General features: G+C 41.8%; 2 protein-coding genes across 2 annotated transcripts; both read right to left on the bottom strand.

The window, feature by feature from the left end:
- Positions 1,875-6,867, bottom strand: LOC8056063 (sucrose-phosphatase 1). Its single transcript, XM_021459652.1, has 9 exons — positions 6,659-6,867; positions 5,808-5,876; positions 5,427-5,726; positions 5,231-5,332; positions 4,933-5,127; positions 4,560-4,847; positions 4,130-4,316; positions 2,330-2,376; positions 1,875-2,213 (listed from the first exon to the last, which is right to left on the bottom strand). Exons 2-9 carry the CDS (start codon positions 5,865-5,867, stop codon positions 2,121-2,123), a joined length of 1,272 nt encoding a protein of 423 aa, XP_021315327.1. The 5' UTR covers positions 5,868-5,876; positions 6,659-6,867; the 3' UTR covers positions 1,875-2,120.
- On the bottom strand, positions 8,418-15,864 carry LOC110434873 (cyclin-L1-1). The gene is made up of 8 exons (XM_021459682.1): positions 15,539-15,864; positions 14,432-14,513; positions 14,203-14,343; positions 13,831-14,000; positions 9,811-10,072; positions 9,367-9,712; positions 8,970-9,011; positions 8,418-8,874 (listed from the first exon to the last, which is right to left on the bottom strand). Exons 1-8 carry the CDS (start codon positions 15,688-15,690, stop codon positions 8,813-8,815), a joined length of 1,257 nt encoding a protein of 418 aa, XP_021315357.1. The 5' UTR covers positions 15,691-15,864; the 3' UTR covers positions 8,418-8,812.

Here is a 16,179-nt window from a genome sequence, read left to right as displayed (position 1 = left end):
TATTAGAACTGCGGGCGGTGGGCGGCGGGCGACGACGACGCACACAGGAGCGAACTTCTCGGCGGATCTAGCTATGTGGCTGCTGGCTGGGTATGCTAAGGAGCTGGGATGAAAACGGTACGGATATTGTCCGATCGTATTCGAGACCGTATTCGTTTAGAGGGGTTCAGATCTGTCCGTATTCGTGTACGACTATTCAACATCCGGTACCGTATCCGTATCCGAATATTTAAATCGTATATTTATGATGTCGACGTCTAATCCTATCTTATCCGACATGGTTGATATTATCCGTATTCGAATCCGAATCCGACCAGAAATATAAAAACAAATATGATATCAGTGATATCCGTTCGTATCCAATCCGTTTTCATCCCTACTAAGGAGAATGGAAAAAAAATACTAAACCACCCTTAAGAATATTTAATTACATTTTTTCAGATTAATGGCTATCAAATTTTTTTGACGGCTCCAAACACTGTAACAAACCTTAAAAAAATATATTAATATTTATCATATTTAATACTCCCTCCGTTCCTTTAAAAATGATATTTTTGACTTTTTTATACTGTGTTTAACCATCCGTTTTATTCAAATTTTTTTATAAATTATAAAATAAATATATTATTATTAAAATATTACTAATGATAAAATAAGTCATAGCAAACTATATAAGATTTATATAAAAAAAATTGAATAAGACAGCACGGAGTCCAAAACTTCACTTTCAATGGGACGAAGAGAGTATGTATCATTAGATTGAGCATGAAATATACTTATTTACAGATATAAATATTAATATTATTTAATATATCTCAAGTTAAATTAAAAAAAAATTAACTTATCAAAAACTGATAAGTACATTTATTTATAGACGGAGAGAGTACACCGCACAGCAGGACATGGTGGTGTTTCAGTTTTGGGTTGTGCACCTTGAACGGGTGGTACTCACCGAGGTCCTGTTTACCCACAGAAAACTTTTCACCCGTCCTATTCAATCTTTAAACACATGAAGCATTAGATGTAGATAAAAAAATTAATTACATAGTTTAACAAAAAATCGTAAGACAATTGTTTTAAGTCTAATTAGTCTATGATTATCTATAATTGCTATAGTAACCCACGTGTGTTAATGACAGACTAATTAGGCTTTAAATTTATCTCATAGTTTCTAGGGAAGCTATATAATTTATTTTTTTATTAGTATGTAAAAATCTCTTCTGACATCCTTACAACATATTCGATGTGGCACCTAAAAATTTTCTTTTCTTAAACTAATAAACAGAGAAGGGGGTTACGATGATGCTTGTCTCTGTTCCATCACATCATACACCCCAAAATTCAAAATCTTTTTAAAATTTCCTATATCATCGAATCTTGCAGCACATGCATAAAGCATTAAATATACAACGTCAAAATCCAAAATATTCTTACAACATATTCAATGTAACACCCAAAAATTTTCTTTTCTTAAACTAATAGACAGAGAAGGGGTTATGACGATGCTTGTCTCTGTTCCATCACATCATACACCCGAAAATCTAAAATCTTTTTAAAATTTCTCATCTTATCGAATCTTGCAACACATATATAAAGCATTAAATATACAACGTCAAAAATCCAAAAACAGATTTTAAAGGACAATGATCATTTATCAATTATATTTGCATACCGGGCATATACATCCCCATAGACAGATTTTAAAGGGTTCCGATAGTGCAGAATCATATTCGTTCCCGGTAATGGGTAAGAATTTTCTCCATTAACATACCTATGGGTAAGCAAATTAAACCGCACTCGTACCCTAATGAGGTAAAAGCACATTTCCTGGATATTAGGTTGGGGCCGTTGCCATCCCTGGATATAGGTAACACTGCATTATTCAACAAGATTCGTAAATATATACCAAGATGAATCAATTATTTCATCTTCTCATGAAAGCCATGAGACAGAACATTTATCTTTACGCACCAAATCCTCTCCCTGGAGATCCTCCCAGTGAGGTTTTGGGAAGTTAACATTATAAACAAGAGAAAAAAGTTTTTCTCAGATGAAGTAGATACATTATTCTATTCTATCCTCAAGAAAACTCCAATCGCGAGCGGAGACTGTATATTGCTCTACAGCTTAGACGCCTGCTCAACCCCTGAAGAGTATCCATTCAGCCATGTCTTTTGGATGTGGGTTAGCACAAAGCCCTCGGGGGATTCAGCCTGGCATAAGAAATAGAGTTAGCATAGGCAAACCGCTGTTCTATGAGCTCCATATCTTTCCCAAAACGCAACATGTATAGAACTACAGATGTGTCAAAACGAAGAGGATGATATACCTTTAGAACCAAAGCAAGACTTGACAGAGAGCACACACGGACATCACCTGAAAGTAGAGGGGAATAACATATTCAAGTCAAAATTAATTGCCAATAAAGAGAATGAAATGGGTATTTGCGGAAAGCTCTGAATAACAGATGGAAGCAAAATATAAGCAAATAGTTGAAAGGGACATTAGTTATGTCCTACATTGAACAGAACCAGAGAACAAGGCATAATAATGTAACCGATACTCCCTCCGTTCCAAATTATAAGTCGCTTTGACTTTTTTGGTACATCCATTTTATTATGCATCTAGATATCAGTCAAGCTAGATAGCAAAATAGATGAACCAAAAAAGTCAAAGCGGCTTATAATTTGGAACGGAGGGAGTACATCACATGGTTACGTGCATATGAACCAAAGCCATAAAATTATAGAACATGTTTAGTAAGGGTACATGAAGGACACTGAGGAAAATCAAGAGCTCTCAGAATAATTAAATCAGTCTTTTAAATTAATGATCTCAACTGACCAAGCAATCAATAGAACAGTTGCATGCAAACCCTCGCCTCATCCCAAGGGAAAACAAGAACATCCCTTCTCTATGAACTTGTCTATTTATTCATGCTACCTTCTAGTGTGGAGCAACACATGATACTTCTGACTCAATGAATAAAGGCATTTAAACCTGCTTCAATATCCTTGTGACATTGAATGTTTGCCTCATGTCATATATACAACCCACCTTATTGATGACACAGGATTGTTTTAATAGTTTTAGTTTAAGTGGCATATATATATGATTTAATCCCTAATAACGCATAAGCACTCAAATTATAGAGCAGTGTTCTCTTTAAAATAATGAGAGCGCAATCCAAACAGCTCATTTATCTGCCAAATGCGTTTTGTAACTAGAAACACCTACAGACCATCCAAAGAAGAACATCACATATGCTACAGTAAAATTCAATATGCTTTTCTGTATTCTAACCTTATCACATCTAACATACTTTCCATCCTATTCCACACACAGATTATGTAGACATTTACCACAGTTTCTCATTGTATTTTCCCCACCAGAATGAATCTCTTAGTCTTATTTCCTAAATCTACAAACATTTTTTCCACTAATATTTTTCTTTAGCAGTATGTTGGGGCATTCTCTTGTGAATTACATTACCAACTACCAAGAATTAGAAATCAATTGGTGTCATGTTCCCTTTCGCCAAAACATAGTTTACCCAAAATGTTGCAATGTTTCAACAGCATCATGTAGTATGCATAAAGTTAAATAAACCAGCACAAATTCAATATCAAATTTCATCTTTGATTCTGAGATTCAAAAAACACCCTGGATAAATCTACACTACATCCAGAATATACAGTTAACTACACTTTCTGGCTGCATATAATAGAAGCTAAGTATACAACCGTTTAATCTGTGCTTCCCCAACTGGATGAACTAGTATTTGCAGAACCCTTAAGCACATGACTAGTTAATCACAAGTGAAAGCTTGGTTGCAAAGTTTTGTATGAAAATTTGACCATTTTCATAAACTCAAGATTCACAGCTTCACGTATTAAGAGTTTCTCTTGGGAAATGGTCATGATGATATTCTACAAATTGTAGCCTGCAGCATATGGCATAATCTATATCTACAAAATATAAACAACGCAAAATAGTCACAACCAAAAAATATAACCAAACAGAAAAGTTCAGAAAGATGACATGAAACTGGAAGTTTGGAACGAACTGTATAAAATGGCACAAGAAGCTAAACTGGTTGTTCTGTGTATATTCAAGAGTCAAGACTTACCTTCTGATTCCCACAAGTCAAATCTCACCACCCAACTATCTGAACCAGTCTGTGTGATAAAAAGTCTGTCCACCCATGCTCGGTACTTTTTCCCTTGTTTGTCACCATAACATGATCCCAATGCATCAATGGATGCATGGAGTGAGAGTTCAAGCCCAGCAGGATGGATGATAACTCCATTTGCATGCTAACATAGACAAATAAATAAGAAAGAATTCAATTTTAGAGATCAATGGAACAGTAACTCATGCTCTCCTGACAATTTGTTGATATACAAAGTTCTGACAAATTTTAAGAATAATACAAATGCAAGATGAAACACTACACTATAACATAACATACATTAGGTAAACTAAATATATGATACAGAAAGGATTATGAGACAAGGTACTTAACAAAGGAAAATCAAACTGGAAAGCTATGTACTTACAGTGATGTCTTTGAAGTATTTTATAACTGAATCAGACTTTGGAACCTCAGCCCTGCGCCACTTCTCATAGAGAACGTAGAACTTTACTACAGCATCTGTAGGTTTGAAAGAGGCTTCCTTTGCATAAGGGAACTCCATGTCTCTAGGAGAAATGTTAGGTCCTAGCTTGAAGTGTCCAATAGCTTGTATAATACCAGCTGCGCATCTCTCATTTGCATGAATTATCTTCGGGTTATCCTTCGCATTTTCTGTGTACCACTGAAGTAGTTCCTCTTGGGCATTGCTAACCTGAGCAATTCAAAATTTTGGAGTTGCAGTAACTATTCAGGCATTAACTTTGTTAGATACTTGATGCAATGTATTATTCACTGACCATGACACCATGTACACCAGGGATGCTGAATAATTCTGCATCATTACCAGAGTCACCACAAACAAGAGTATTGTTGGGCGGTTTTCCACATGAGCTTAGCTTTTTAAGCAAATATGCAAGTGCTTGGCCCTTTCCAGCTCCTTGAGGTAATATATCAAGGTCCTGGCCACCACTATATATTATTTTGGCATCTAGCTGTTCACAAGAAATAAAGCAGTCAACCATAATGTGTCCCAACATACATAGAGAAAATTATCCAAAAACAAATCACAATAATATAAGATGCATGCTGCCTCACCCCACGTTTCTCCAACCTCTCGGCAACAGATTTTATCACTTCCTGGGCACTCTTCTTATCAACCAAAAAGCTGACCTTGTGCGGGCGCTGTTCTGTCTCTGGCTGTATCCATGCAAATGTAAAAAGCAAAGCAGTATTAATTCCAACCAAAATGAATAGAGATGAAGACAGCAGCCATGCATGCAGCAGAACATACCTGAAGCTTCAGCTCAGAAAAGCCCACAGTTTCTTCTACGACAATATTTCTGTCCCACTTATTGTTCAGATATTCTTCCCAGCCATCATCAGGAACCATTGCCTCCCCATATGTTATCTCGGTGCCAACAGACATGATAGTGATGTCTGGCGTCAGCATAGGCTTCTCTTTCCTCAATTCCTTGTAAAGAGTTGGTGATCTTCCAGTCGAGAAGACAAGTAGAGAATCCTGGCAGTAAACAGATTCCCACAGGGCACCAAACCTAAGCAAGGACAAGTTCTCCTCGTCATGATGATCAACCTGCAAGTTTTAGCCATCCCAAAAGAATTACATACAGATAGCTTAGGGCAGACCAAGATTTGAGTTGGAAGACACACTCACCATTGTATGGTCAAGATCTGAAACAATCATAAGACGTGCAGAACCACTGAGCTTATCCATCTTGGCAGTCTGCAACAAAGATGGTTACAAAGTTGAGTAACTAAACAAGGAATTCATGATTTCAGGCAAAATACAATAACAATAATCGGTAATTTCGTTATGGTGTCAGCGTCATTGAAAGTTGTGAACTGTAATGTCTAAGGTTCTTAAGGGAGTAAGGCAAGGTGCGCGAGCCACCCCATTCCAAACAGGCACGCCCATACAAACATCTTAATAATATATAATGCAACTAGAATTAGAAGCAAATTATACCTTAATATTGTCAATTCTTAGCATATATAATACCGCTATACCATATTTAAGTAGTGCAACTAAGTACTAGTTCTGAAATGCAGATCAGATCACCAGACACGCGTTCACGCAAGAATAAGCAGAACTGCAGAACAGAGCAGCCTGGAAGAGGAAGGAGGGTGCAGGAAGAGCGAAGGAGGGGGACAGATACCAAAGAGGCAGAGCAGGGCAACGGAAGGAGCAAAGCAGATGAATGAAGGGTGGGGAAGGAAGAGCAAACAGGGGAGAAACGACGGGTCCTATGAGCAGAAGGTGGCGGTGGAGGCGGTCGCGAATCAAGAAGGGGGGGGGGAGGGGCTCCGCCGCCTTCGCCTTCTTCTCTTCCTTCCCCTCCCACTCTCAAATCAAATGGCACGGATTCCAGATGGGGCGCCTCCTCGCAGACGTGTAGGCGCCGCGGGAATCCCTCTCGCTGCCGCCCCCCGTGCGCCGTGCGCGACCTCCCTTCTCCTCCCGCGCGCGAGGATCCAAAATCCGAAAACGAAGAAACGATGCCTTACCGACGCGACGAGGAGCGATCGATCCGAGTTCTGGATAGCAGCGGTGTGGAGGGAGACGGGGCGAGGTACAAGGAGCGAAGGCGGTGGTGGAGAAGGGAGAATGTTTTCCGATCCCAAAAAAATTCCTTGGCGGTCCGTAGCATTTGCTTGTATTTCTCCTTTTTTTCGGCTCCAGGTTGCGGTTGGGTGGGGGGAATATGGAGGAGGTGGTGGTGGTGGTGCGGAGGCGTCGCGCGGTGCCACCCGTCTATCCGCTAGCGCCTCACGCCGGCCCGAGACTCGATGCCACACCACATGGGCACAGCACATGGCCACCCCTCGAAAAATGATTCGGCACCTTAAATTTGCTTTTTTTTTATATGTAGAGATATATAGAAATTGTATACGACGTAAACATACTTTTTTAAAGGGGGTGGAAAATATAGAAAATATAATATTTTTTCTTCCATCGATTCTTCTCTAATGGCTTGTTTTCACCCCCCGACGTAGCCAATGGCTCTAGCCGGATAGAGTCTTGTTGAATAGTGTAAATTCAACTATCAACTTCAAAACGGACGGAATCTAACGTTTTAAAACCGATGAAAAACCGTGTCGACAGTAACGAAAGAACGACAGCAGTTGTATCGTTGGCTACAACATAAGCCGCTTCAACCCTTGCGTCATGTTGATCATTTGATTTTCTCTTCACGACCATTGATGATAAATCAAAAATTCTGCTGGTGAAATTAATTAATCTATGCAATGGTGATCTGGTGGTGGTGATCAACAAAGTCATCATAGGTAAAAATTCTAACTACAAATTATGTAGGCTCCGTTTGGCACAGCTCAGCTTTACTAGTAAAGTTATTTTTTCAAAAAATAGTTTTATGAGCAATTTTCTAAGTGAAGCTGAGCTGTTTTAAAAAAATTATTTGGCAAAACAGCTTCACTAACAGCTTCATACATGGATGAAAAAATATATAGAGAGAGTTAGGATAAGCTACTTTTTTCAACTTCGTCACAACTCATGTCTTTGTAAGAGAAGAAGAAAAATAGCTTCACACATGAAGCTGTTTTAAAAAAAAAGTGTTTGGAAAAAAAAAACAGCTTACAATAGCTTATGAAGTTGTTGTGAGCTGTGTTTGCTGTTGTGAGCTGTGCTAAACAGGGCCGTAATTTTGTCTGTAGATTTATTTCAACTAAACCTACTTAAAACAGATCTAATGGCTTGTTATAACGAGAAATGTATCTTCTCTTTCTTGAACTCGAGAGAGAGGAAAGAACCCTAGGCATCGACAAGAGGCCTAAAAGGGGTAAAAAGCTACTCATCATATGAAAATGTGGGTCCTTATATGTTTATTATATCTAATACTCTGTAAGATCTTAAATGTTGTGTATCTTAACAACATAAGATTGGCATTACTGAATTAATTAAAATATATAATTATTTAAATTCAAAAGTATATGTTGAAGACATAGCCCGAAAGTACAGTGGTACCACGTATCCGTTTCATTTGTACAGTGGTATAGAATTTTTGCATAATACAGAGTTGAAACGTACGCTTCTATTGCAATGGTATAATAATTGTTATTCTATAAGTTTAGACTTAATTACTCCTTACATTCTGTGTCCAACCGATGGTGACAGATCAACAGTATGATCAAAATCACCTCAATTTGATCGTCAGATTCATAATATTTTCACATTCTGGGCATGAGATCTCCTATAGAATTATTTGCAATCAGAAACAAGTCACACAAAGACCTGATGCTCCCCATATGAGAACAAGTTTAACAGTTTGTTCGCCAACCTCAATAAGTTATGTGGATGTACCATGGCCAAATCCACACAAACGTTTACCATGACGGCACAAACATTCCACATGCTCTGTTTTTTTATAACATTCCACAAGCTCTGCTGGAAATGGCAGTTCAGTGTGCACCTGCGCCAATTTTATCTTATATATATATCCTTCGTTTAAGTTTCTACAAATCCAAGTTTTTCACAGCTCGCTTATCTTGCAAGTTACAAAATCCAAGGTGCATAAACAATGAAGCCAATGCAACCACCAATGGGATGATGGTAATCCACAAGTTTTCATGATTGGGTCGGCACTGCCAAGTGGTGGTCTCCATGCAGCGATGCCCTGCAGATCGGGATCCTCCTCACCTTGATCAATGGTGCCTGTGCCGATCTTTTTCACGAGATGAATGCGAACTGTAGTAGTCAACCCGGTCTGAAATCATAACATGAACTCAACATAAGAAACCCAAGTCCTAAATAGAAAAGCTCGGGGCCATCAACAGAGCCCGCTGCGAAAATATAACATACCTCGTGATGAATGTCGCCTTGATTTCTCCTTGTCTGAGTGTCCTGCATTCGAGATACAATGAGTCATCTGAGAATACTATAGGGCACTTTGAATACTTCCTCTAGTCACAAGTGATGTTTTGGACACTGGCAATCTTCAAAATGTGGCCTTGACTACTACATTCTGTTACAAAATTTTGATACAAAATATCTATAAACAAGCATAAGTATACTTTTTTATAAAACTAAACTTTGAAAGTAATACGATATACAATTTTCAAATATCAAAACTTAATCCATCAAGAGTAATATGCAACCGAAGTTTAAATATGCTGAGTTAGGACAGCCATAAACACTTCTTATTTTTTGACTGGAGGTTCTAAGATAACTAAAAAATCTGATTGGTTCCCAGCAATACCTGAACTTCTTTCCCTAGAGCGACGTCTCCGGTCCCTCTCGCGATCAGAGTCACGACCCCTGCTATCACGATCCGAATCCCTACCCCTGGCATCACGTTCCCGCCCTCTTGATCTCTCTCTTTCTCTTTCCCGACTCCGGTCAACACCAGAATCAGACTTCTCATTTTTCGAGTTCACCACCAAGTTTTCTTTTCCATCAAGTTCAGCGGGTAATGGTTTACCTTCGTCATCACTTTTTTCCTTCACCTTGTTTAGTATAGTCTTAGTCACTGAATCCTTCTCCTGGCTAGAACTTGAGGGTATGGGGGTACCCTTATCGCTAGCAACAGCACTTGCTGGACTTTCCTGAAGATGAACACAAACAAAATCAGTTCTCAACTTCTCATTAAAAGATAATTCTATGAGATTCAGTATGATTATTTTGAATGGTATTCTTTACTAACCTTTGAAGCCTGTGGATCAGAGATTCTCCTAACAGTAAAGGAATCATTGTCTTTATACACTGGAATGTATTGAGCCTTGGGCAGGCTGTAGAGGTGAGCAAGAACCTTGCAAACTTCCTGAATTCCTGCTTCATCAGCATCAAAGACAGTCCACCACGGAGGATCTTCAGGAAGGGGTACACGGTGTCTCCTAGCTGCAGCATACACAACTCCACATGCTACTACTTCACTCTTAAATCGCACACACAGAGTTGTCCTTAAGCTGATATACAAAACATATATATAGAATATGTTAGTACTTAGTACAAACACAAATTTAACTGCAAAAGGAAAACACAAGAAGCCTATCTGATAACATAGAAGATGTGCAAGCTCCAGGGTCAATGACTACATTCAAAGCCCAAAAGGATTGTGAATCCCCAGTAGATAAAAATGTGCCATGGCCCATGGGCAAAATGAATTTTAGTTCCCGAAATAAGTCACGGCGGTGTGATGTCATGTGGACAAAGTTTTTAACTTTTTATAGCCTTATATTATAACTTTTTGGTTTGCAACTTTCACTCTCAGCTCATTATTCAAATATGTCTAGGTATATCGTCTTAAAAAAAGCCCATCGCTTGCAGGTTTGGGTTCATTTTCCTCTATTCATTTCTTCATTAGCCCTTTATATTTTGCATAGTTGCCTGTGTTAATATATTTGTAATGCTTAGCTGATGGTTACATGCTTTAAGAGGGTTGCAGAGAAATAGATAATCAATAGATCCACTTGCCCAAACAAACACAGTGCAGCATGAATTGGAAACAAAAAGGCTCACTTGGTTTAATGGGAAAGGATATCAGTGAAAGAAGTCCTCCAGTAGTTAAACCAAAAGACAGTATTGCATGTCATTGGCAGTCACAGGGGGGCGATATGGACCTAGGGCCAGCGGGGCCGTGGCCTGAAAATCCCCTTTTCCACCCTTAAAATTTCTAGTCCAAGTCGAGGCACCCCTAGGCGTGGCCCAACATTTCTTCCACTCCCAAGTGGCCAAGTCCCACCCGGCTAGCCAACTGAATCAAAGGGCACAAGGCAGCAGGCTCCCTACACGTGTGGGGTGTGTGACTCGGCATGTCCCTTCTCTTGCTCTCCCATATCTCTCTTCCAATCCCTCTCCCGAATCAAAATCAAAAGCCCTCTCCCAAATGGGAATCAGAACCCTAGGCGGGCGCATGGCGGTGTGTGTCAGACCAGGCGACAGAATGCAAAATCAGAGCAGGGCCAACTGTCGTGCTCCTGCTGGGCATGAATCATCAGGGGCCAGTGGGCGGGCAGGCAGACACCAGCGACAGCAAAGTGACCCAACATTGCACCGTCGCAGCATGGACAGGGCACTGCAGGCTCAGCAGCCAGGTCATTGGCAGCACCGCAGCCACAAGAGGCAGGCAGGCAACTGACACTTTAAGATAATCTGCTGCTCCCTTTTGATCTTTTGCTGCAGCAGAGAGTTGGTATTTTGGTCAGCTCTTGCTGTACATCTAGGGTGTGTTTGGTTCTCTTCTCCACCAAGCCTGGCTAGCAAAAACAAACCACGCCAGCTCTAGCCAGGTTTAACCAATGCAAGTGCCACTTGTTTGGTTGCTCTGTTATAGGTAAGCCTGGCTTAGTTACCACTTGTTTGGTTGCTAGGCTTATTCGGGTGCATTCACCTCATCTTTGCGTTGGTGAACTTACCTCCACCTTCTATGGTTCAAGCATTTTGCCGAGCAGGTTGTCAGCACCATGGAAGGGGTTGCAGCCTCCTAGGGAACACACCACCGCTGGACGGTCCGCCGTGGCCCACGATGTTCTTGTCGATCAGCGCCTCCAGGATCTCGTGCTGGTCGAAGGTCAGCTTGTGGAAGCTCGTCATGTCGTACGACGCGCTCGACCCCAGCGACGTCGCCAGCGCACCGTCCTGCTCCGCGAGCCGCCGCGCACGCAGCACTTACCGCCGCGCCAGCGCCAGCATCGCCACTGCGCAAACCAGCGCGCACACGCCCACCACCCACACGTCTCCAGCCAGCCCCCGCCGCAGGCTCGGCCGCAGGCACAGCAGCAGCACTGGGTCCGTCAGGCTCACCCGGAACCGGATCAGCGGCGTGCACTCGGCGTACGCCAGCGGGATGGGCCCCGTGAGCAAGTTGCTCAGCACCAGGATGTACTGGAGCTTCCCGTTGATGCAGGCGTACGGCGGCAGCGGGCCCGTCAGCTGGTTCTCCAACACCTCGATGACGTTGAGGTCTAAGTACCGGCCGAGGTCAGCGGGGATCTCGCCAGTGAGCTGGTTGCGGTAAACAGAGAGGATGCGCAGCTGCGTGGAGTTGCCGAGCACGGCAGGGATGGGTCCCGTGAGGCGGTTGGTGTAGATCTAGAGCACGCGCAGGTTGCGCAGCGCGCACAGCGACTCCGGGATACCCCCCGTGAGGCGATTCTCGGAGAGGTCGATGTCGGTGAGCTCCGTCAGGTTGCCGAGCTCGGCGAGGACGCCGCCCTCCAGCTCATTGTAGTAGAGCTCGAGGAACTGCAGCCTCGGGAGGCCCGCAGCGACATGGGGAGGCACGATTCGACGGCGGAGAGGAGAGGAGCAGGGCTCGCTGCCGGTTAGGTGGAGAGGAGGACGAGCAGGATCCGCGACGACGGCGGAGAGGGGGTGCGCGGACCAACGAGAGGGGGCGCGGGAGGCTGGGCCAAGCCTGGCTCCGCGGGGATGGCCGAATCGGCCGTTCCCAGCAAGCCAGAAAATCCGTACAAGTTGGGCTTCTGCAAGCCTGGCTAAAAGGCCAACCAGGCAACCAAACAAGCCTAACCTGTATTGTGGAAGCCTGGCTAGGGGGTTATGCAGGGAACCAAACAGACTCCTAGAGTACTGCAGAGGTATGGCAGTAGGCCAACCTTGTAGTGGCATACATCAGCCATGCAGTAGTAGTTGGGAGGCTGAGCTAAGCCATGTACTAGTGTAGCATATAGTTGGTACTAGACTTGTATATATTGGCAATGCAATAGAGCAAAGCAGTTCAGTTTCCTGTAATTGTGCCTGTGCAGTGCGTGTGTGGTGTTCTGAGCTCACCCTTCTACTACCTCTAGCCGTGAGTTGTAAGTGTGGTAAGGGAGTGAGCTTGCTCACCTGTGCAGGTGGCTGGATTGCCAACAGACACTCCACTGTCCAGTCTCCATCAAGACAGCATAATCGGGTGAATTCCCCATTCGGCCATTCTCAAATCCCAAGTTCTATTTCAATGTTCAATTCCCCCAATCCACAAATTCCCCATAGATAATTATGTATCTTTCTCAATTTGTATAGAGTTGCAAGTTGAAGAGGGCCAATACATTAAAATCTTTTTTTCTCCTATGCCAATTATTCAATCAATGTCACAAAACCAACCTTCTGCCCCAGAAAAATCAGAGTCAGAGGTAGAAGATATAAGAGGCGAGGATAAACCAAATCATTATTAGTCAGTTATTTTACCACTCCCATGTTTTCATCAAGTATATTGTGTATTTAGTGGTGGGATTTAAATATATATCATATAAAAATATGCATTTATGACATAGTTTTGTTATCTATGAGTATTTGACCCGGTGCGAGTGGTTTATGCACTTAGTGGGCCTAGGCGTGAAAATTGACCAGCTCGGCCACTGCATTATTGTAGGCCCATTAGAGATAGAGGGGGGATAAGATTAGGTATCTTGCTTAGGCATCAAGTAAACCTCTCTATATAAGGAGAGGAGATATATCGATCAAGTCGAGAAAGATATCAATCTATTAGGGTTAGTCCACTTGTATCCCTGCCCTTGTGGTGCAACTAACATTGCATTTACCTCAAATTCATACTGAGCCGATGTATCAAAGTCACAACCAACTTAAAGTGAAACATGCAAAAACATTATTTCCTACATGCCCCAAAAATAAAGAATAAGCAGATCACATCACAGTCCATAACTTGAACAATAATTTTAGTTGTAATAAAATCGATAATCTCATAATGTGGAATCAGAAGTACCTATCATTGGCAAGGTTCCATGCCTCTTGAGTAAGCTCAGGAGGGGCTTCAAGTGTTGCAAGGTAGTTTGATATGAACTTATGGGGGTGCTCGACATGGCAAATAAACCCCATCTCCTTCAACAGATGTCGTTCTGTCCGTATCAGGTCATGCCTCAGTTCTGAATATTTCTGTAGCAAATGTTAGAATCACACAGTAGGTTCAGCATAACCATCAGATATTTCTACCAACTACATACTAAGACATACCAACAAAAAATGAGAAAACCAACAGTAGCAATGATTCTAACTTCTTCGTGATATAAAGTCAAGCCAAATAGTGTGCAAAGGTTTTACAAAAAAAAATAAAAAAAAAGAGTTGAACAAAATATACCTTTGAAAAAACATCTAAGAATTCGATAGGCAAGTTTTCTCTCCTACATTCCATTCTGTGGAAGACAAATATAATATGCTTTGATCTCCTGGGACTCTCCTCCAACTTCCCTGCCAGCCAAACACAGCTAGCAGCAACTCTCTGCAAGCATACATAAAAAGGCCCGTTAGTTCCACCCCAAAAGACTAAGAATGGCTTAATGAGAATAACTGCAGATAAAGATATTTACCTTTGCACTGAATCGAACAAATGATTTCTTGCAGTAAAAGCGATGGAACAGTACTTGTGCCGTGGCCATCACCGCTTGTGGTCTTTGTTAGTCAAGAATACACAAAATACATAATTTATGATAAATAAATACAAAAGAAAACAAAATTCTCAGAGAATGAGGTCCAGTTATGTTCGAGAATGCATGGGAAAGTTGCAATTTCCTAACAAGAATTCTCTATTTGTTAGTAAAATAATTATCAATACCACTGGAACATTGAATATCATGAAGAATTGATCGTTGTGATAATCTCAACTTGTCCATAATGCTAACAGAGTTTGCTTCAGCATATCATTTATAACAGAGGTTCACCTATGTTGCTTTCTGTAGTTCTAAATCAAATAGAAGATGACATCAAATCTCTATATTCTTCGATCATCCTTTTCTTTTTATATTTTTACTGTTATCAAACAGGATGAAGCTAAGATAGTATAATAATGACAAGGAAGAGTAGTAGAGTAGTAACACATACACACTATTATATTCACTAAAAGTATCCTTATATCCTGCAAGTACTTTTAATTGACAAGGAAATCATGAAACAACAGACAAACCATAACCTAATAGATGTACATAATCGATAGTGGTCCATCTCTCTATCATTCTACCCAACAAAAAGTGCACATTGCAGAGTTGGTATATAACATTATAGTGACTTCAGAAGAAGCTAATTCTACAACTAAAACAACCTCTGGAGAAAGAAATCCAGAGGCAGCCAAAATTCATCCTGTCACAAGTTACCACTTGCCACCAACTATATTCCTTAATTAGAAAGAAATCTACTATTACTTATCTGCTACAGTAGGTTAGCCAGAGAATTCTAAATGGAAATACCTCGTTGATCCATAAAAGCAACCCACACCTACTGAACAAAACACCCTAATCCCAAGCTTAATCAATGGAACTACTACTGAAAGAAAGCAAGTAACCTAGAAATCACACTGGAGAGAACTCAATTGATAATAAGTCGTCAAACGTAAGCTAATTAACGAAACCCTAGGAACCTTGAGAAGCCCCTATAAATGGCTTAACGACAGGATTTGGACATAGGAGCAGGAGAAAGGATACAGCTTGAGGAGGATGCCGCTCTCCTGGATGAGGTCGCAGCCGTAGACGCGGAGCGCGGTCTCGGTGGCCTCGTCGATCCCATCCTTCCGCGACGGCGAGTCGCGCAGCTGCTCGTCCGTCAGGTAGAACGTGTCGATCGCCGTGTATATCATCCTTTACTAGGGCGGCCTCGCCGCCTGCCGCCTGCCGCTCGCCGCCCCCACCGTAGGCCCCCGCCCCGCCTCACCGCCCGCGGCCCTGCCGCCTTGCCCTAACGGCCAGCGAGGCGAGGCGAGGCGATGCAAAGCAGCCGCAGGGAGGTAGCTGGTGCGATGGGGAGGGGCACGGCGCGATGGAAAGGTTACATACCTATTTTAGTCTTCTCCAACGACAAAATCTAAAAGACAACACTCTCTGCAGATGGGTCTCGAGGAGAGAGGATACCCAAATTTAGGTTATGCCTCTTCTAATACCCAAAGTAGGTCTTCTGTATGGGTCCTCTGTTGGAGGCTATAGATATTGTGTTGGAGACCAAGTTTCCAAATGGCTCTCCTGTTGGAGATAGCCTAAAAAAATGACGGTAGGATTACCGTGCCAACCGTTGCTGTAGTCGATAGAGGCTAACACTTGACTCAAGTAATTTTAGTCCAAATAAAATTATC

The sequence above is a fragment of the Sorghum bicolor genome, chromosome 4 (genome assembly GCF_000003195.3).
Source record: "Sorghum bicolor cultivar BTx623 chromosome 4, Sorghum_bicolor_NCBIv3, whole genome shotgun sequence".
NCBI lineage: Eukaryota > Viridiplantae > Streptophyta > Magnoliopsida > Poales > Poaceae > Sorghum > Sorghum bicolor.
Note: the sequence above shows the minus strand (reverse complement) of the source record. Positions and strands in the feature narration are given on the sequence as shown.